Source organism: Lissotriton vulgaris, chromosome 8 (assembly GCF_964263255.1).
Source record: "Lissotriton vulgaris chromosome 8, aLisVul1.2, whole genome shotgun sequence".
Taxonomy (NCBI): domain Eukaryota; kingdom Metazoa; phylum Chordata; class Amphibia; order Caudata; family Salamandridae; genus Lissotriton; species Lissotriton vulgaris.
In genome coordinates this window covers 346,222,751-346,245,292 of record NC_141696.1, presented here as the reverse complement: position 1 = coordinate 346,245,292, position 22,542 = coordinate 346,222,751, and the positions used below count along the sequence as shown (strand labels likewise).

At 43.7% G+C, this 22,542-nt stretch overlaps 1 protein-coding gene across 1 annotated transcript in view; it reads left to right on the top strand.

Annotated features, from left to right (window-relative positions):
* LOC147697031 (amine oxidase [flavin-containing] A-like) overlaps positions 1-22,542 on the top strand; it is a 562,294-nt gene that overhangs the window by 261,418 nt on the left and 278,334 nt on the right. Inside the window, exon 3 of the mRNA XM_086934108.1 lies at positions 1,854-1,991. Within this exon, the coding sequence (XP_086790234.1) occupies positions 1,854-1,991 (138 nt within the window). The remainder of the gene's footprint in view (positions 1-1,853; positions 1,992-22,542) is intronic.

Genomic DNA, 22,542 nt, shown 5'->3' with positions numbered 1-22,542 from the left:
CACCTGGGAAGGTGTCAAAAAGGCAGGAAATGGCATGGATCATCATGCCAGACCTAGAGTCAGCTACGGAGTTGGAGCTGAACTGGAACTGTATTCGGGAGGTGGAGACAGTGCCAAGGACAGATGCACTGGTGGTAACTCAACTGGAAGCCCCTACGGACCTATTTGGCCCAAAGGCACATCAGTGGGAGCTATCAGGATGCCAAAGATTGACAACATGGCTTCCTTAAGTGCCTCAATCTGCTGTGATGTCACTGACAACCCTGGAAATTCGGAGCACATGGGGATTAGCTGAGGAACTGGTTCGTCAAGGGGACACGGAGGGAGACTGAGGTGCAACTTGACATCCTTGCAACTTGTGAGATGAGGAGTGGTGAGGTTGGAAGGAGCCGTGCTTGCACTTGTTATGTTTCTTCTTGGACTTTGACCTACATGATGACTTGTACCATTATGAAGGCCTGCTGCAGGTGTGGTCTCTGAAGTGGGAAGGGGTCATCACTCTCGACTTCGAGTAGGACCAGGGCTTATACAACTTCCTGCGTTATTCTGCAATACGGAATTTTGCATTGCAATCCCAGTTCATATTCAGATGCATAAGAGCACACTCCTCACATGACTTGGAGTTGTGGCTTGAATCTAATGCCAGAGACACTGCAAGGAGGTCTGTCACAGACATCTGCTTGCAACAGTCTTTACAAAGTTTAAACCCTGTAGTTTTTGTAGAGGAGATGTTCCCTTACACACTAAACAATTTTGAGAAAATCTCTTCAATTATGACAACAAAGTTAGGATCTACCTCTGGATCCACGTACAAAGGCATGGAAAGAATGGAACTGACATCTGCATGCTTAGGTGGAGCTTATAATCGGTGCTTCCCATCACTTCTGGGGTTGATGCAGATCCTCAAGAAGGCTCCAACCGACACACAGGGGCCATTCTTAAAAATCTATCGGCTCCAGTCTGGTGTCTGAGGAAATTTTAAAGGTTGGGCATCTGCGGTATCCATCGAAATACATCATTTTTACAATACCCACAAATGTGTGCATACAAATTTCCTACCCCAGGTTGTGAATGGAAATGGATCTCCCCCATACTTGGAGGGGTGCAAGGATAGAAATAATTCCACTGAGGAAAATGATTTGTCCATTGAAAAAATAAAAAAGATGTGCATTTGTACTTTATACTGTCTTTCACTATTGCGTAGTTGTACACTATGCACAAATAAGCATTTGGGAAATAGTAGTCGTTAAAAAAAAATCATGTGACTCACTCAGTAGAACGCCTTGACTTTTTCAGCATAAAACTGCTGAGTTACATAGATTGGGAAACAGTTATCATTTTAAATCGGCACCCATAAACAATTGGATTTCTGTGGGTGCAGATTTAAGAATTCCCTTTGAGAACCAGGCATCTAGCCTTATATTCAAGAGATTGTAGAACAATGTGAAATTCCACCATGAATCACAGATTTTTCTTTGTTCTCTATAGTTCTAAATGTGTCTGTGTATATGATGGACAGCTTTCTAGTAATTACTCTGAAATATTTTTACTTTTAAAAGTAGTCTTTGCCTTAGGTTATATTCTATCCATAATTTTTAATTACAGTAGTACATAGGTAAATGAGGGTTATCCAACTCGCATCCATAGTCCTAGCAGCTTTGTTGCATTTAACAAAAAGATAAATACATCTTGCCTTATTTTTGCATAATGATTGAAAGCTAGCTGCTGAGGAATACTTGGGGGATGCGAAAAATGTGTAGGGCCAATTCCTCTTGAGTACCTCTCTAGTGCAACTTTAACCTGCATTGTCATTTATTTTGGTCTTTTAATGCCTTGTTACCTTTTCTTTATAGAATAAACATGTTCAGTATGTGGATATCGGAGGAGCCTACGTTGGCCCGACACAGAATCGCATCTTAAGGTTAGCCAAGGAGCTGGGCATAGAGAACTACAAATTGAATGTTGAGGAACGTGTCATCGAGCATGTTAAGGTAATCACTCATTAATTGAAAATCAGTATGTTGTACTGTTGAAATACTGTTGAATTTACTAGTCATGAATATGACGTTTGCATAACTAGTTTTTTTCTAACGAAGTAAACCATTATAAGGCAGAAAATGTACTATTACTCAATTTAATTCAGGGTATTTGCTGACAGTGACCGCAAGTTATTCTACCTGGTTTGCCCTGTCTAATAGTTGTTCACACTGCTGACAACATGGATAGTCCTGTAGGCGATATGCTCCCAATTTCTCATTTGGCTCAGAATCTTGTTTCTCAACAGTGGTGCCTAAAAACTTTGCCAATTATTAGTAACACATTCTCAGGAGTGGACCAATCCAAATGTACACAATTTCAAACATAAATAGACATTATCAACTGGTTAGGTGAATATTATTAATTCTGTAATTTTGCAAACACTAAGTAGGACAGGATTAAAGTGATTGGTGCTCACATTGATTGCGCAGTGCTGGGCACAAAGTATACAATTTTGTTTGTACGCAAGGTACAATTGACATGGGTCCCTTTCTGTTGATTGGTAGTCAAAGTCACAGGAACCCAGGCCCTGTGTTCCAACAGACAGCCTACCCTAATCTATGCCTTCACCTGTGCATGCCGTTGAGTTGGACTCAGGGTTTGGCTGCAACCAACCACAAGGGGGCTCTGCACCACAGCTGAATTACATTGAGCTCCTGCCAGGAGTGCTTTAAAAAAAATATGTTAGGCACTCCTGAGGTAATGGATTTACTGACCCTGGAGACTTACCTTTTTTTCTTTTTGTTTATTATTGTTGAGGAACTGCTGTACTCCCTGCAACCCCCAGAACACAAACATATTAGTGGTGGTGCCTCTACCCCTTCTAGGAGCAACATGCAGCTTGAAGATATGTTCACATTGGCCACTTCTTTCAAAGAGCAGTGCATATTAAATGAGCTGCTGCTGTCACTCCTTTAATCATTTTTAAAACATGTTAAAAAAATGTTTTTGGGTTTCCCAGTGCCCACCCAGGACAACATATGCTTTTTTTATTGGGGCTGTGATGTGAGCACAAGCCCCCAGTGGCCCCACTTCCTACTCTATCCGTACCCAACCTGAATGCCAGCGGAAGATGGCAGTTCTTCTTTGCTTTATTTGTTTTTTTGTGTTTTTTTTAAATTTTGGGAGGGGGGAGTGTGGCCCTCCCATCCCAAGCCTTTACAAACTGTGGGGACCCCATCCTCCTAGGTTGATTTCTTTTTATGGCCCCCTCCCAGAGCTTTTACATGCCCCAGGTGCACATACAAGACACAGTTGGGGGCTGTTTGGAGGAACCCTTAGGGCCCCTGCGGCATCGCTGGCTTCCTACATGCACCCATCCTGGGTACAGCAGGGATCCGTCATTGCTCATGCAGGGTGGGAGCAGGTATTTTACTATGCTTCTGCCAGGCAAGAGCAGTCTCTGTTTTCCGGCCTGCAAGTGTGGGCAGGGCCAAAATGATGTGCCCCCAATCGACTGCAGCATTTTCACAGCTCCCTCCAGGTGGGAGTGTACATTCTTTCCCTGCCCGCGATTCTGCGTGTCATGGAGAGTCCAGTCCAGGGACACATGTTGGCCCCAGGTGGTTGTACGCCTAATTCCCTTTTGAAAATAGCAACCATGGGGTATGCTGCTTGCAACTGAAGACTGTGCAGTGTGAGGTTGGCTGCCTGCTGGGAGGTCGGCTGCCTTCTAATGGGTAGGCTACTGTTGCCAACTCCATGCTGTGCACAGCCAAAGGATGTATGCAGTGTGGGGTGGCTGTCTGTGGGGGGTTTGGTGCAGGGCCAGGTCGCAGGCAAGGATTTGAGGCCAATCCCCTACCATGCACAGCCATCAGCCTTGCGGAGTGGGGTTTGGCTTAACATATGGTAATAAAATATTAATTTACATTAAAGCCTAGAAATTCACTGAAGAAAGCAAAGGTTAAAGTAACATTAGTAAAATTATCTGTTTTTGTTTAAAAAAAAACAAAAAACCTTAATACTTTACTGAAAAAACCCAAAGATTAACGTTATAGTTAGATGAATAATTCAGTGACAACATTAACGTTTTGAACTAAGAAAAAACACAGAAATTCACCAGTTATACTTCCGCCTCCACCATGCACTGCTTATGACCTCACATGTTACATCACTCATGACTTGTTTTTTTTATCCTCATATGACCTCCGTAGATGAAACAACCTCTCGATCTGTACCACCCTTGTTGCTCTTATCTAAGGGGTCGGGACTCAGCTGATGCTATTTATGCGAAGCCCAGCTGCACCACACATCGTGAGCTGACTAAGAGGTATAATCATTGGATTGTACAAAGTAATTTAAACAGCAACAGTGCAATCTAACAGATTCCAAAACAACTCCAAGTCTACTCTACCCCTATTCTGATTGACCTTTTGGTCCAAATCTCTAAAGTATCGTACCTCATTCCACCAGGCTCTCCAGGTTGGGAGCAACGCTTGGCACCATAGTTTACAAATCTCCCTTCTTGCCAAAAGAACTAGTGAAAATACCAGCTTACTTTGAAGCCCAGAGAGCACCAACACCCCTTCAGGCTTCAATATAATACCATAAAGAATAAGAGAGGGGCTTACCTCAACCTCCATGCCCAGCACATCGGACAAGATCTTACCCACACCACCCCAAAATTCTTGAATCATGGGACAAGCCACAAAAATGTGAACGTGATCCGCTTTTGGGACTCCGCATCTCGTACACTTAGCCTCTCCATTACCCCTTATTTTGGCGAGCTTCACAGGCGACCAATGTATCCTGTGAAGTGTGAAAAAGTGATTCTTCCTGAGTGCAGCAGATTTAATCAATGGATATAACATTTCTAAGGATACTTGCCATAACATTTCCAGATCTACACTCGGCAAGCACCTCTCCCAGACCAGGTATGGACGCTCCATTTTTCTATCCGCTACCGCAAGAAGATGATGGTACCACGGTCCTACTTCATTTTTTACCAGTTGGGTCTTGCAACTCATCTTCCATGGAGGTATCCTCGGAGATTAACCAACATTGGTTCTTACACCATGAAGAGATTTGATAGAATTTAAATCTGGAGAGAGCTCCACTAGTGAGGTTCCACCAGACTTCCCATGGGTAACAGTTATTGCCATCCATTATATCCTTCCAGTGTGAGACTCCAGCCTCCTTTAATGGCTGAGATAGAGCATCTAAGAGGCATGCTGGTGTTCCTGGGGAATTTCACACTGGAGCCCAACCACTATATTAGGACAGTCCCAAACATGTCCGACACTCCGCCATAGCTTCGATAGATAGAGTCTTCAGCCTAATATTTTTAAAATATTTAGGGGGTTCAAATTTATACATAAAACCTAAATCATCTAGATCTAAAAGCATAGCTATAAACATACTGCCAATCAGGGAGCTGCCTGGTTTCAAAAGTAACAGGTGTATAATATGTACGGTGTATGTATTTATAGTAGAATATCCGGAGGTGAATACTGGATGTGCTATGCTCTGTCTGTCCGCAGCAATAGGTTCACTGCTCCTAGGTTATAGTTAGCTGCAGTTCTGTGGACCATTTATCACTGGAGGTGGTTCGTGAAGCAGATTGAGAGGTGTACAGAGATCGATAGAGGGAAGAAACTAGATGAGGTGCCGCATCTCCGGCTAATATAAGACGAAGTGCAGCGACCTCTTGTGGCTCACTGGGGAAGGATCGAGTGTGTTCCTTAAATCCCTGTCGCAACCGGATATATAAAAAAGGTCCATGGGAGAGGTGGGTATCGCAGCGAAGAGCTGTTATGAGGTTCGGAATTTGCCCTGGAAGTAGAGGTCTCCCCAAGTTTTAATCCCATATTTAGCTAGTGTCTTCTTAAATACTCCCTCCTGGAGGATCGGTATCTTCGGGTGGTATGACAAGGGAAGCAGAGGCAAGTATAGCATAGGGGCCCGGGTTCTTGTAGCAATATGTTGCCACGCCCTAACAGTGGTAGTGATCGGGGACTGGGTCTCCGCACGATTAGCACCAGCAGCAAATATAGCACTGTTTAATGTGAAGGGATCTGATAGCCAGTTTTCGGCTGCCACTTGAGGCATGTATCTGGGGAGGTGAAACCAGAAGTGTGCATAATAAGCCTGTGTGCAGATATAATAGAGTTCAAAATTGGGGATATCGAACCCTCCTTGTGCATGGGGACGAGTGTGGATGTCCCACTGCACTCTGGGCTGCTTACCTCCCCAAGTCAGGAGAATAAGCTCTGTCCGGATCATCAAGAAAAAAGCCCTACCTGGGTCATAGGGCACGTTTGTGAAGAGATAAAGGAGTTTAGGGAGGATGACCATTTTAATTAAGGATGTGCAGCCTGCCATGGATAGCGGGAGGGCGATCCAGCGGGTAACATTGTCCCTAATCCCATCTAGAGTACAACCGTAGTGAAGGTTCATCAGTTCATCGTGATTTGTGGATATCCAAATACCAAGATATTTAACCTTGTCAGGGCATCATTCAATTGGAAAGTCCGGGGCAGATTCCATGACTGAGGAGGTGAGGGGGAAGAGTTGAGATTTGGACCAATTTATATGAGTCCAGATAGACCCCCAAATCGCACAAATTCTCGAGGCAGCAGATTGAGGTTCGCCTGGGGCTCTCTGATATATAGCGTGATATGATCCGCATACAGGGAAATCAGGATGTGTCGGTGTGGGCAGCGCAGGGCCTTATCTTGATGGTATTGTCGGATTTTAGCTGCAAGGGGCTCAATCGCTAAGGCGAATAGGAGTGGCGACAGCAGGCAACCCTGTTGGGGCCCTCAAGATATCGGGATGGGAGATGAGGATTGGCCGTTAATAAGGACCTTGGCTATGGGTTCAGTGTAAAGGAGGCGAACCCAGGAAATGAATCCCCTCGGGAAGCCCATGTTTTGTAAAATCACAAAGAGGTAGTCCCATTCCACCCAGTCGAATGCTTTTGTGGCTTAGAGAGTTACCGCAGCAATGGGTATCTTTGGGTTGATCGTGTGCAGTGTGGAGAAGAGCGTGCGTAGATTATGCGAGGTCAGTCGCCCTGGATCAAGGGAGTACCAGCTTATCCATCAAAAGGCTGAGGTAGTTAGCTAGAAGTTTGGCAAGAATTTTAGTGTTTGTATTAATTAAGGATAAGGTCTATATGAGTCGCAGAAATCTGCTGCTTTGCCAGGCTTGAGAAGGGACGAAATAGGTGCTAGTCTCATGGAGGGGGGCAGGCATCCTATTTCCAGCGCTTCATTAAAGACGATTTTAAGGATGGGAAGCAGCTGGGCTATGTAAGCTTTATAAAAATCTACAGGGAGGCCATCAGGGCCCAGGGCCTTACCAGACTGCATTTGCATAATTGCCTCATGTATTTCATAATTTTCAGAGGGAGCCGCAAGGAACTCCCGCTGCGTATCGCCCAACCAGCCGAGAGTGATATCTTGCAGGAAGGGGGCAAAGTCAGGGGATTCGGTTCTGCAAGTGCTATATAATGTAGAATAGAAGTCAGTGAAGGTACGCAGAATGTCCTGACTGTCCTTGAGCTGTATTCCCTCCGAATCTTTAATGTCGAGGACATAATTGGCGAATCTAGGACGCCGTACCGTTTGCACCAACTGCCTGCCCAGGCGCTCGCCCTTCCCGTACCTGCGCGCAGTATGGTAATTCCCGCAGAAGCGTGTCGCTGATACGGCTGTTTCTTTATATTACGTGAGTTTTTCTCTAAATTTGGAGAGCTTTCGGCCCTAGTTCAGTTCCCAGAGTTCAATCTCTAATTGTTTGGTATGGCGCAGATCACGTAGAACCCCAAAACTCTTGGCCATGCAGGCCCGCGTATTGTAACCTTGAATGCTTCCCACCCCCACTGCTGAGGAAACGGAATCTATATTAGTCTGGAAGAAGCAGGTGATTTTCTCACCTATTTCTCCTCTGAACACTGTATCAAGTAAGGCCTCTGGAGCTAGCTGCCAGATTCGGGGTGTGGATCGCATGTCAGGTAGAGCAATAGTTATGAGCACTGGCGCGTGGTCTGAATATGTCCTGGCAAGGTAGGTGGCACTTTCAATCCAGGAAACAGAGCCCCAGGAGACCACCCAGTAGTCTAGTCTGGCCCATGAGGCATGGAGAGCAGTGTAATGGGTACCCTCCCTATTTCCAAGATGGAGATGGCGCCAGGCATCGGTGAGCCTGTGGGCTGTAAGAATACCCTGTATGGCTGCCTGTGTTTTGGTATAGTGAGTGGGGAGGGGGTTGGATCTGTCCATCACCGGATTGAAAGCAGAGTTGAAGTCTCCCCCTCAGATCATATGAGTGGAGCCTACTTGCAGAATTTTACCCCATAATGTGGTGTAAAAGTCTGGGTCATCAGTATTAGGGCCGTAGCTACATACTATCGTAACAGATTGGGTCCCAAGCATGCCCCAGGGTAGACAGCTACATCCCATGCGATCTTGCTGTGTGCCGCCCAGGACGAAGGGTGAGTTGCGCTTAACCAGGATAGCCACCCCCTTGGAGTAGGTAGAGTAAGAGGAGAAGACATGTGTCATAGCCCATTTACTGGCAAATGTGGGAGAACTGGAGGGGTCATAGTAGGTTTCTTGCAGTACCGCTATGTGTACATGTCTGTCCAGGTAGGATATGATGTGCCTACATTTCCGAGGGTCCAGAATTCCCCGAACATTCCAGTAGATTAGATTAAGACGTAGGGGCTCAGGGTGTTATTACAGGGAGGAATGCGTTATTACGGAGAAGTGGCCTGCAGAGCATATAATACCATGCATGTCATCGAGTAAAGTCTGTGCCTGTCAAAAGGTTGAAAAAACTATACAAACAGTGAACATAAATCTCTCTCCCACCCTCCCACTCACAGCGGCACCCCAAATGTGCCAGCAGTACCACCATCTCCCAACTCAACTAACAGTCATTACAAAAGTAGAGTGATCTAGGGGGATCTTCCACATTGGGGTATGCCATTGTGCAACGAGTGCCTCCCCCCAGTGCCGATGTTCAAGGGGGGAGGGTACTTGGAAAGGACAGTACGTTGATCAAACAACCGTTAGCTATATCCACATCGTACATTGAAAAATTAGGGAAATTAAAGATGGAAAGATAAAAAACAGCCTCCAAGGGGGTACTGGAAAATGGGGAGCAGTTTGTGCCTACATAAACATTACAAAGGTGATACCACACAACTGCGAGATAATATAGTCATTATGCATTTGGTTGCAGGACTTATCTGTGGTCTGAGCGAGGAGCATAGGATGGTGTAGTCCGAAATGAGCTGGGTGTTGCGAGGGTGCATACAACAGGACATCACTCCTCAGAGACTTCAGCGGTATGGCCGGAGCAACGGCAGGACAGGTGTGCCGCAAAGGAAGGAGAACTAAATGCAACTAGGTTGCAAGATTCCGCACGGGAAAGAGATAGGGAGACATCTTACTACCTGAAGGACAAAAAGGACAAAGTTCAGTCAGCACTCAGTGATGGTGATTTGGAGAGGTGATCTGGAGAGTCCCTTGTCGGAGTGCCTTTTTTGACGGTGCAGAGAAAGTCACCCACCTGCTGTTCGTTCGTGAAGAAGTGGTGCTTATCCCGGTAGGTGACTCTCAGGCGTGCTGGATAGAGCAGAGCATACTCAATCTGGAGTTTGCAGAGTTTTTGCTTGGCCAGGAGCAGTTTACGGCGGGTCTCCTGCACTGCCATCATGAAGTGGGGATATATTGAGAAGCTGTTGCCTTCAAATTGTAAGTTCTGATGATCCCTGGCCAATCTCAATGCAGCATCCTGGTTTCTGTAATTTAAGAGGCGTGCTATTATTGGTCTTGGGCTAGCCCCGGGGGCACGGGCGCGTACCGAGGGGTCGATGCGCCCACTTCACTATGAATTGAGATGAGAAGGCTTCCGCACCAAAGGTGGTACTTTGTAGACGTTCGAGGAAATCTTCCATCCTGCCGGTATTGGTGCTCTCAGGAATTCCGGTAACGTGGATGTTATTGCACCGGCTTCTAGCCTCTAAGTCCTCGTTCTTGGCAGCAATCACCTTTAAGAGTTTGTCCATCCAGCTCATTTGGCGGGACATCTGCGAGGTGGCGTCTTCCGTATCAGAGATACGCTTATCCGCCTCCTTGATCCATTCGTCATGCTTCTCCACCTTTTGGACTATGTAGTCCATGTGCATACTCATCGGGTCCATTTTGGTGGAGAGGTGAGTCAGGCTGCGTAGCAGTAGGGATTTGACCTCATCTTCCGGAGCTGGAGGAAGGATCGAGGAGGACGCAGTAGTTGATGGGTCCGATTCTTCTGTGCAAGAATGCGTGACGGATCTCTTGGCGTCAAAGGGGAGTTTGGTTTGTCAATCCTTCAGGTTTCCCCATGGTGTCTGTGCGGCGGACAGGATGGTCTGGCAAGATGGGAAGCAAAGCCAATGGCAGTTGTGCTTCTCTACAATAGGGGTATCGGAGATGGAGGCCAGGCTAGACCTGGGCAGAGAGTCAGCAGCGCGGTGTAAGGCGGTGGAGGTGAAGCCTCTGTTATAGTGGTAGCCGCAGGTTGGACGGAGCTAGGAGATCCAGCAGCAATGGGCCAGGATGTCAATCTCTGACGCAAATGCCGGGAGCAGCGGAGCTGGAGCTGGGCACAATGAGCACTCTCTGTAGGGCAGGCGAGCAGCACTTTGCAGATGGACTGGCCAGGAGGGATAGCGCAGCTTAGCGGTGTGTGTAGTCCTGCGCAGGGCTGAGCCAGGCTCCCCCCACCGAGGTACAGATCAGTAAAGGGATGAGGCTCAGGCAGGGATATTCTCAGTGCTTGTGGTAGCTCGGTGGAGCTAATAGCTGGTGTCAATAAGGTCCAATAGAAGGCAGTGATGTGTGCCTGGCTCCAGATGTAAGCAGTGGGGTCAGGCGGCTCTGCAGGAGTCAATGGACGCAGGTCAGCCCCTTTGCAGCATGTGAAGAAGTATCTCTCATTCAGTCTCCCACTTGGCCTCCCATGGAGGCAGACCTGCAGTTGTATAGAGTGGAAGGGGGAGCGGGATATCAGAAGCTGCAGCGCACCGCGGGGAAGCCGAGGGATCAGTGAGTAATTATGGCGGGCGCCGAGCCTGCCAGACGATAAGCTGCGCACTTAAAAGAATATGCAAGTTCAGTCTGCCTCACCGCGTGTGTTGTCCCGTCCGGCGGTCGATAAGCTGGATGTCTCCGCCTCGGGTTTGCAGTGTCAGGTAGGGCTGCCCACAGTCCTGATGGGCGTTTATGGTGAAGGGGGCAGTAGAGTCACTAATCTTGCGACCCAGGCGCCGCATGTGAAGCCCCGGCTCTCCCGTAGTTCATACAGCCGCACATAGAGTACAGCAGGACTTCACTGCCGTCTCGGTGAGTTTCCCCAGCCAATACCAGCGCCAGGGGATGTTTCCAGAAGCGGATCTTGTAGCGGTAAATAGCAGTCGGCTTCAAGAAGCTTTTCCCATTTCGTTGTGGGAAGCTGCAGTTATTCAATCTGGAAAAAGGCAAATCAGTTTGTCAAGTGTCCAGAGCCTCACATGCGTGCAGCCATTTTGTGCCACCCAGCGCCCCCCCATATCTATCTATATACATGCATATATATATAAAAATTGTTTTCACTGAAAAAAACAAAGGTTACAGGGACGTTATAGTGAGGCTAACATTTCGCTCGTACAAAACCAGATAAATTCAGCAGTTATAGTTACCTGAGCTAACTATAACTAACTCCCTCCTATACAATGTTTATGACCTCACATTTTACATCACACATGGCATGGTCCCTGATATCACTGATGACATCATCCAGTGATTGTGAGTGTTTTCTAAAATGTCTGACTGGGCATACAAGAGACTGTATACTTGAGATAGCGGGTGTGTGAGTTTTTGTATAGGTGAGCGAGTGGGTGCGTCAGTGATTGTATGAGTAAGTGAGTATGTGTGTCTGTGAGTATCTGTATAGTTGACTGAGTTGGTGTATCAGTGCTTGTAAATGGTGAATGGGAGGATGCATGAGTGGCTGAATGGGTGTTTGTCTCTAATAAAAGAGAGAGGGACCCCAAAACCAAAGGGATAGGGTTCCACAGTTGACGCAAGTCAAAAAATAATTCCCTTTGGGCGAATTAACGTTAATACATAAGTACTTACAGACATATAATGAACTGACCAATACCAAACATATAACAAGGAAGCAATGAAAATAGGTGATAAATACAATACACGTGAAAACACTATGGTGAAATAAAGTATTCAAAACAATTTATTAGCATACATTACATTTGTTAAAAATTGGGAAACACATACAGGACGGAACAATAAGCAATAAAATCAACATTCCAATAAAAAAGGAGCTACAGGGAGACAGGACTAAACTCAAACACAAAACAGTAATTTTGAATTTTCCTTAGTTTATAATCCCAGATTTACTCCTTGAGCATCGACGCGTTTCGGCGGTATAATCAATCTAAAACCGCCTTCATCAGGACAATGTGTACAAATGTTTCCCAATACTTCTCAGGTAAGCAAAGGGTCTGTCAATATATCATAAGGGGTATGCTGCCTCCTTATCGTTTGGTAGAGATATTCGTCCAGCGAATTATCTTCTTGATCTACACAAAATTCTGGTTTAAAATGGTGACGGAACCTTTATCATAGTTTCACTATTAGTGGCGCATCCAGCATAATGGCTGGGGAAAAAGAGTTAAAATCACTGCGTCCAAAGCACGCAGTAGTTCTGTTCTCAATATCGACTCCCACCTATAAATAGAGCGGTTTGCGACGTTTAAGGGGTTCAGGGTTCCAGTAAGATACCCACGACACGAGGCGATTTCCTCCGTGTTGACCCTCTTTTGTAAGTCCTCGAACGTCCCGCGTGGATGTCTGCTCGTCCTACCGGCTAGCCGGGACGCCACTAATAGTGAAACTATGATGCACTGACATTGGTTTCAGCAAATTCTAGCAGTTACAATCCTGGGAGTGTTTTATCTTCAGAAAAGGACATATAAGTTGTTCCTTTTTATTTTTCCATTGTGCACTATGGCTTAATTTTGACTGACACCTTGGGACTTAGGGATAGTCATGGTATGGTAGGCATATTTGAAATATCTTCTTCGCATGTACACATCATTAAACAACTATAATCTGACATTACAATTTGCCACTGTCTGTAGTACTTGTCAAAGGTATTACGATGAATTTCATGAATGTATGACGTTACATTGCATTCTGTTGTAATGCATGCCTTTACAAGCATGTGTTACATTGCTAATGCCATTACATCACAAACCTTTAACACGCATAGTTTTATCACTAATATACATTTACAACCCATGCCTTTACAAGAAAATTAATTGTAAAAGCATGCTGGATAAAAGCATATGCGTGGTAAAGGATTCCGCATATGACTACGACGCAAGCCTTTACAGCAAAACCTTTGTTCCCCCTCCCCCACCTCCAGACCAGGGGCAGTGAGACCACTGTTGACCACAATGACCAGGTGCCCCTCAAAGTCGATTCTGACAGTGACTTTCAGACACTTTGAAACCGCCAATTATACACCTCCCTTGGGCTGACCGAGTCAAACAGCCCGAGTCAGGGCCCTCCTTACTGGCGCTGGGTGTATGCTGCTCGTTCTCCTCTCACTCCAGTACCAATGGCAGGAGATGGGTTTCTCATCTGCCGCACGTCTCTCTAGTCTTCTGTAGAGACCCATCCTGGCAGATGAGAGGAACACATAAAACCCCAGGTGTTCTGCAATCTCAATAATGAATCTGAAACAGCCATAACAACACGGTCAAAACTACACATGGCCATTACCACAAGTCCTTTACCACAAACTTGCCTTTACTAAGCCGATTTTGTTGTGTAGGCATGCGTGGTAAAGGCATATTCGTGGTAAAGGATTCGTTCCAATGGACATGCATGGTAAAGGAACTTTCATTGTAAATGATTTGTGGTAATGGCCATGCGTGGTTTTGACCGCGTTGTATGGCTGTTTCACAAATTCCATATCACTCCTTCTTGAAATTGTAATGAGTTGTGCAATGCATTCTATTGCTTCTTTCACCAAAACTGGCTCTACTTTTAAGGTTTTTATTTTTGTTTATTGAGTTTTATATAGCGTGAACTTGACCAGGAGGCATCAGAAAGCTTCATAGAGTTAGCACAAGCAGCGTATACTTGAGATACAGAATGGAGTAAATACAGATACATAATGACAGAACGTGGCTAGGTTTATGAGAAATTGCATAAGCAGCAACTATGTAAGACACATTTGAAGTAAATGTACATGGTGTGTCGGTGGAGGGTTTAGATTGTGGACAGGAAGAAATGGCGCTCAGGCAAGTTTGCAAGGAGTTAAAGAGATGGACGAATGAGCACGGTGCAGACAGCTCAGGGGGAAACAAACCCAAATGAAACAACCCCTGCGAGTGTGTAAGTCAAGACCTACACAGTGAAATAGAACCAAGACCTGTGAACACGTAGAAGGGTGAGGGTTTTAGTGTAAAAACAAATTCAACAGATATTATCTTGTAGAAAAAATGCAGGTCGACATCAGGAATAGTATTAGTGGGATTTATATATCAATCCATATCAATACAGAAACGAGAGACCAGCCGACACGTGTTTCGTCACAACGTGATACAATTGTGACTCTTCAGGGCTGTGCTGTCGCAAAAAAAACCAAGGATATCGCATGGCCGGTGATAATTCCGTCCCGGTAGCGGATGTGGGTAAATGAAAATTACTGACGGAAAAGCATGATTACCGGAAATTTGGACGCATACCAGACATGCCGCTACACAGGAGCTGAGATCTCCTTTTTGAATCGGACACACACGTCCTTACGCATTTTATCTCTTACTTATGAGATATCAGGAAGGACCACACATGCTTTCCCGTCAGGATAAGCCTCTTGAGGATGGAGCAATCTAAAGCAGTTTTCTCCTGGGTTGTGGTGCACAGATTTATTTAGAGGGTGCTCGCTGGCTAATCAGGTGATTTAAGGGGGCGGGTTTAGGTATTTGTTGAAGAGAAGAAGCTTCAGTATTTTCTTGAAGTGAGGGAATAACTGGCTTTCTCACAGGTCCTGGGGCAGAGAGTTCCAGATTCTTGGAGTATTCCTGAAGACGAAGCAGGTGCAAGATTGCTCTCCCTTATATTTTGGGGAAATCAAGAGTAGACAGTTTGAGCTTCGTAGTGGTCTCTTTTGGCCGGCTTTTGATAGTTTATTTGTGAGGTAGATTGGTTTTTCAGTGTAGAGCAGTTCATGAGCTATGCAGGAATTTTTAGTATGGCCCTTGATTAACAGCCAGTTGAGTTGTTTGAGGGTGGGACTGATGTGGTCAAAGAGTCTTTCCCCCGGTAAAAGTCTAGTTGCAGCACAGAGTGTGGCTTTCAATGGGGGAAGGTAACATTTTGGGGCTCCTCTGACCACTGTGTTGCTATATTCCACCTTGGATAGGACTAAGGATTGCACCACCACCTTTAGGTCTTTAATGGGTATGAAGGGTCTGCAAAAGGATACAAAGGTTAGTGCGCATCTGGAGCACTTTCACTATTCCTGTTGTTTTTAGATATGTTCTTCCTGTTATTATACTCTCTAGAGCGTAGTTCATGCCATGATGTCAAGGTGATCAGCAGCTTTTAGTTCCATAGTTACTTGGTTTTCAGACTCTATCATGGCAGAGCTGAACATTGTAAATTTAACATCAGGAGCACAAGTGCTGTACCAGATTCAGATTGTCGCTGAGTCGGCAGTCTAGTTATTGTCTGTCTCAATTCATTACATTAAAAATGTAACCAAATGTTCACATTCCCAGTACTACCATATCTGTTCTAGTGTCTTCATGACGTAAGTATTAAAAGACTGGCACACCTCTTACAGGTGTGCATTGCATGAGTTTTCGAAAGAGAACCACATGTTTCAGAAAAACATAATCTTATAGTCAGTTCTGAAAGCCTCCTTAACTGTATTAAGTCTAGCATCAAATTAGACACCATACTCGATTCTTCAGTAATTTAAGTTTTAGTTTTACGTTCATGAGATACTTCTACAGTCTATTTCATGAACTCTGCCTTATTGTTGGGTTCAACGAGCAACGTCCAGGAATAGTTTGGTGTTTTCTTTGGTGTTGTGGGCAGCCAGTCCTGTTGGTACAGTAACAATTCATGAAAGTTTGGAGGGTATTGCTGGTGATGTATGCTATTACAGATTGGATTACAAAACCTTACCCCATCCCAGATTGCCCACCGATATATTGAAGCAGTGGAATCAATGCTGAGAATTTGCCTATGATCCACTGCATCTACTCTGAAAAAAACAATGGTTTTCTCTTCATTCAGTGCTGCCACAATGGCATCCAAGTAAACCACCTATTTGGTTGCTTGTTCTATGGCTTTTTCAACCACCCTTTAGGTCTGTCCCTGCCTGCTGGGGTTCGGAGATCAGGGTGTGCTCACCATGCCCATCATATGTGGGTTTTACATTTTTTGGGGAGGGTGTGAGGACCGTGCCTCCTGTAATGGTAGCCAGAAGAGAACATTTTTGCAATCAGAGCATTCATGTCTCTGTTTTAAGCCCCAAGACCTTGAATGTTTGTTTTAGTTTCTTTATTGTATTGTATTGTATTTTTATTTTTAAATATCAGAACTATGCAGCAAGAATGGTAGAGCATTGTATTGGCAGTCGTTTCACAGCAATACATTTCAACTTTTAATAAAGAAAAACATGGAGAAATGAACATCAAGTCATAAGCAAATAAAAGAATAAGAACATTCATTAGAGCAATAGGATTTCTTAACACAGATAACGAGAGTCGCTTCCTCCAATATCATTTGTGTTTAAAGATATTTTATTGCATTTTAGTAGGAAACAAAAGACCATACAAAAAAATCACAGAATAAAGGTACAGTGAATTATAAATCATAGAGAAACAAAGCTAATTACAATATCAAATGTATTATAAGAGAACATGAAGTAAGTAAAGTACTTATATATTCTCAGCTGGGGAAAAAGTGTAATAAAGGAAAAAAGGGAAACTGAAAAAAGGGGGAACAAATTAGAAAAACATTTCACTATAACAAAATAGAACTACTAAATTAAACCAATCAATACATAGATGAAACTGTTATAAAGAGGACTATTGAAAAATATTCCAACATTGTAAAGCTATATAATTATCTATTGCATGGGTACTCACTAGCTTTCTCGCCAAATTAACAGTGTGGTTTGTGGCTGAGGGCTGCACTGGTGGGGGCGGGTCAGTGGGGGAGGGAGCGGGGCTAGAGCAAAAAAAAATTGGGATTATGAGGTTGATCACAGCAGCGGATGCATTCGTCCACTGAGCCACCAGACCTGGCATACACACATCTCTCTCTATCCCTCTCTCTCTCCCTCTCTCCCCATCTGTCTACCTCCCTCTGTCTCCATCTCTCTGTCTCCCTCGCTCTCTCTGTCTCCCTCTCTCTCCCTCCCACCCTTTCGCCCTCCCTCTCTGTATCCCTCCCTCTCCATCTCCCTCATTCTCTGTCTCCCTCCCTCTCTGTCTCCCTCCTTCTCTGTCTCCCTCTTTCTACCTCCCTCTCTCTCTCTGTCTCCCTCCCTCTCTTTCTCTCTGTCTCCCTCCCTCTCTCTCTCTGTCTCCCTCCCTCTCCCTCTGTCTCCCTCCTTCTCTCTTCCTCCCTCTGTCTTCCTCCCTCCCTCTTTCTCCTCACTCTCTTCCTTTGTCTCCCTCCCTCTCTCCCTCTCTCTCTCTCTCCTAACCTCTCTCTCCCTCTGTCTGTCTCCCTCCTCCCTCTGTCTGTCTCCCTCCTCCCTCTGTCTCCCTGCGTCCTTCCCTTTGTCTCCCTGCATCCATCTACCTGTCTCTTTCTGTCCGTCCCCTCCTCCCTCCCTCTGTCTCCCTCCCTCCTCCCTCCTCTTTCTGTCTCCTTCCTCCCTCTGTCTCCCTCCTCCCTCTGTCTTCCTCCTCCCTCTACCTTTCTCCCTCTGTCTGTCTCCCTCCCTCTCCCTTCGTCTCCCTCTCTCCGTCTCCCTCACTTCTGTCTCGCTCTCTCCATCTCCCTCTCTCCGTCTCCCTCTCTCTGTCTCCCTCTCTCTGTTTCTCTGTCTCTCTCTCTCTCTCCGTCTGTCTCTCAGTCTTCCTCGCTGTCTCCCTCTCCGTCTGTCTGTCCCTGTGTCTGCCTCTGTCTCTATATGTCTCTGTCTGTCTCAGTCTCTGTCTGTCTCTATCTCTTTCTATCTCTGCCTCTATCTGTCTCTGTCTGTCTCTGCCTCTATCTGTCCCTTGCTCTATCTCTGTCTGTATCTCTGTCCTTCTCAGTCTGTCTCTGCCTCTATCTGCCTCTGTCTCTGCCTCTATCGGTTTCTATGTCCCTGCCTCTTCTTGTCTGTCCCTATCTATCTGTCTCTGTCTATATCTGCCTCTGTCTGTCTCTATCTGTCTCTGTCTCTATCGATCTCTGTCCCTGTCTCTTTCTGTCTGTCCCTGTCTATCTGTCTATGTCTATCTCTGCCTCTGTCTCTACCTGTTCCTGCCCCTCTATGTCTCTGCCTCTATCTGTCTCTCTCACAATCTGTCTCTGCCTCTATCTGTCTCTGTCTGTTTCTATCTCTATCTCTATCTGACTCTATCTACTCTATCTCTATCCCTGTCTCTATCTGTCTCTGCCTATATCTGTCCCTGCCTCTGTCTGCCTCTGCCTCTACCTGTCTATGCATGCCTCTATCTGTCTATCCCCGTCTCTCCCTGCCTCTCCCTGCCTCTATCTGTCTCTCCCTGTCTCTATCTGTCTCTATCTCTGCCTCTATCTGTCTCTGCTTTTATCTTTCTCTACCTCTATCTGTCTCTGCCTTTGTCCGTCTCTCTCTGTCTCTATCTGTTTCTGTCTCTTCATCTATCTGTCTCTGGATGTCCCTGTCTATGTCTGTCTCTATCTGGCTCTTTCTCTAGCTGTCCCTGTCTCTGTCTGTCCCTGTCTCTGTCTGTCCCTGTCTCTGTCTGACCCTGTCTCTATCTGTCTCTGTGTCTCTATCTGTCTCTATGCTTCTATCTGTCCCTCTGCCTTTATCTGTCTTTGTATGTCTGTCTCTGTCCAAACAGGAAGCTTCCCAAAACGCCCTTAAAAGTCAGTTGGGAAAGCGCTTACAGCTGACTTTTAAAGGGCCTTTTGGGAAGCTTTCTGAAGGTGCCGTGACGTCACAGAGGCCGGCAGTAAACACAGAAGATGGCCTCAAGAGCATATGTAGTGAATACCTATTTAATACGTATTCACTACGTATGCTACTGCGGTCATCTTCTGTGTTTACTGCCAGCCGTGGAAACTGCAAGGCAAGGTCTGCCGGCCGCCAGTGAAGGCGTGTCGGGCCGCTGGCCGCCCGCGGGCTGTACTGTAAATACCAGTGATCTATAGGCTCCTAAAATAAATGTTAATTAGGAGTAATTGAATGACACCCAACAAAGTCAATCTAGCTCCTTTTCTGATAAATATTATCCAAGACCACCAAGCATGTACAGATAATAATGACACATTGTCCCAATTAGTAGTAGTTGATTTTAAAGCTGCAGAAATTAAAAAATCAAACAGTTTAATATGAATAACAGACATCACCGTTGAAATTAAGGATGATTTACATATCACTATGTCAAGTGACAGTTTATCTATCCAAACCTCAACCCCCAATTTTTGAATACTACTGCATCCATAAAACATATTGCGCAAAGAGTTTATTTTCATATTACAATTCCAACAGTTAGCAGAATCTAAAAGTTTTGCATTAAATAATCTTAGAGGTGACCACATACAATTAAATGGTATCAATGAATTTGTTTGGTAAAGAGAAACAGGTAACCATCCAGAGACACTGTTCAACCAATGTTTCTTCCAAGTGTCTTGTGGTATTGATAAATGTAATTCAGCGTTCCAAAATAATGAGAAAAAGTTTATATTTTTCCTTTTGAATTAATCAATTTTTATAAAGTAAAGACACTGCATGTGATAATGAACCAACTGTGTGAATACAAATTTCTAAATCAGAAGAAACCTTTAGAGGAAATTTTTTTGGAAGTGAATCAAGGATTGAATTACGTAAAATCTCATATTTAGAAATATCTGATGGCAGCAAAGAGAATTTTTGTCGTAAGTCATCAGAAGTCAAAAAAGCATTATTATGATGCATATAATTTAAATAAAAAATATCAGCTTTAAACCAAGGTTTCCTAAATTTAGGGCATTGAGCTAATTTTATAAAAGGATTATACCATAACGATAAACTTAATGTATATGAAATCGAAGATTGGAAAATCATATCCAAATCATGCAATATCAATTTAGTAGATTTTAATATTGTAGATCTCTTTAACAAGGTAGATGAATTAGCTATACTAATAAGAGCAGGGAGAGGAAATGGTGAAATAAAACTTTGTTCCACAAAAATCTATGAATGTGAATTAGAAATCTGTGGAAATTAAAACCATAAGGAACTTTGTTTTAAAATAAACGCTTTATGATAAGTAAGGAAATCAGGTAACCCACAGCCCCCATTGATCTTAGTCATTTTTAATTAATTATAACTTATACATTGAGGTTTATTATACCAAATAAACTTAGACATAAGTTTATCTACATTTTTATAAAGATGAAGAGGAAGTTGAATAGGTACCATAGAAAAAGATTTAAAACATTTGGGGCAATACCCATTTTAATGGAATCAATCTTCCCCCACCAAGATAAATGTTATGCAGACCATTTATGACATTTTTCTTTGATATGGTTAACAATGAAATCACTATTTGAATGCCAGCTCTATTGCTTAATGTGGAATTCAATTCATAATGGAGTTTTGTCAAATTAATTTATATTTTATGTTATTAGAAGTGATAAAGAGGTGTTCATACATTGCTATTTGTTTATCTAGTTCTCTTGCTCTGGAATTAAATGATTTGTTGCTATTGGTCATAATAGAAATTGTTATTCCTCTTGTATACACTTTAAATGCATCCCATCTATTAACAAGAGAAGTAGAACCTTCAGGGTTAAAAGAAAAATAATCATGTAGAGCAAACAAGAGCTTGGGTTTATTTCCTCATTTAGGACAATATTAGCATGCATGCTCCATCAACCTTGCGATGATTGAGGGGAAGAATATTGTGAAATACAGGAAATCAGCGCATGATCAGAAATATCAATATCATGAATAGCATAGGCAGAAACTGAAGGAATTAATTGACTGTATATATATATATATATATTATCTATACGAGAATAGGAGTTATGAGTGTTAGAAAAAAACTAAATTGTTTCTCTGTTGGATTTTAGGGGAAAAAGACCTTAGGTCGATATTTGTTTTGAGAGGTTCTATCCAATAAAGCATCACATATGAGATTAAAATCCCTGCCAATAATGAGTGGAACATTACCTAATTTTAGGATTTCAGAAGTGAAAAAAGTCCCAAAATTGAGGTCATCTGATGTTGGACCTACACATTAACCAGATACAAAATATTATTATCAATTTTAGCAAAGATATAACGACCTTCAACATCGGAATACTTGTGTACAATTTGAAGATGTAATTTTTTGGGTAAAAAGAATAGCAACCCCATTTTTCTTGTTATGCACTGGGGAAGAAAGAACCGTGCAAACCCATTTTTTGTTCATAAAATATAAAACTGTATCATCTATATGTGTCTCCTGAAGCATACAATATCCGCTTTATGTCTAGCTAAATAATCAAGAGCTTTAGTACGTTTCACGGGGTAGCACAAACCTTTAACAATAAAAGAAACAATTTTTATATCAGCACTGTTATCCATGTTCATAGAATAGGAAAATCAGTAAAACAGAGAAAAGAAACCAATTATAATAAAAGAATAAAAGGTAGCTCCAACAAGGCATAGGAGGTAAAAAACAGAAGCACGCCTACAAACACAGAAAAGACATCATAGACAAATAACAACATGACTACATAAAAACATAAACCATAGATCAGGATAGCACATACACAGAGACAGATCAGCCAGCCCAAATGAAGCCCTCAAAGAAGAACGCATAAAAGATAGACGAGTTGTGAGGAAAAAATTAGAACAGATGACTCAAGTGTCAGACACATTTATTTTTATTGATAGCGATTACTGCTGGTCCAAGATAAGACGAGATCCTCAGAGTGCTGAAAAGACTTGGAAAAATTATTGTTTCATATTCTCATGGTAGATGGATCAAAAAAGGCCATATTTGAAACCACAGCTTCTTAGTCGAGGTCTGAGGTCAGAAATTCCCTTTGAATTCACTCAGTTTCTTTAGCAAAATCTTGCTGAATAAAGATCTTATGACCATCAAAGACGGAATCTATCTTGCTGTTTTCCGAATCGATACCCAATGATGATTACGCAGAACCTTGAAAATCTTATGACGAGGTTTGGTAGGACTGGGACTATGATGAGAAGGAATTCTATGTGCCTTACAAATTTCAAATTTCACTGGAAAAGTAATATGCAAAAGATCCTGAAGTATTATGGCTTGAAATTATTCCCTTCAACATCCTC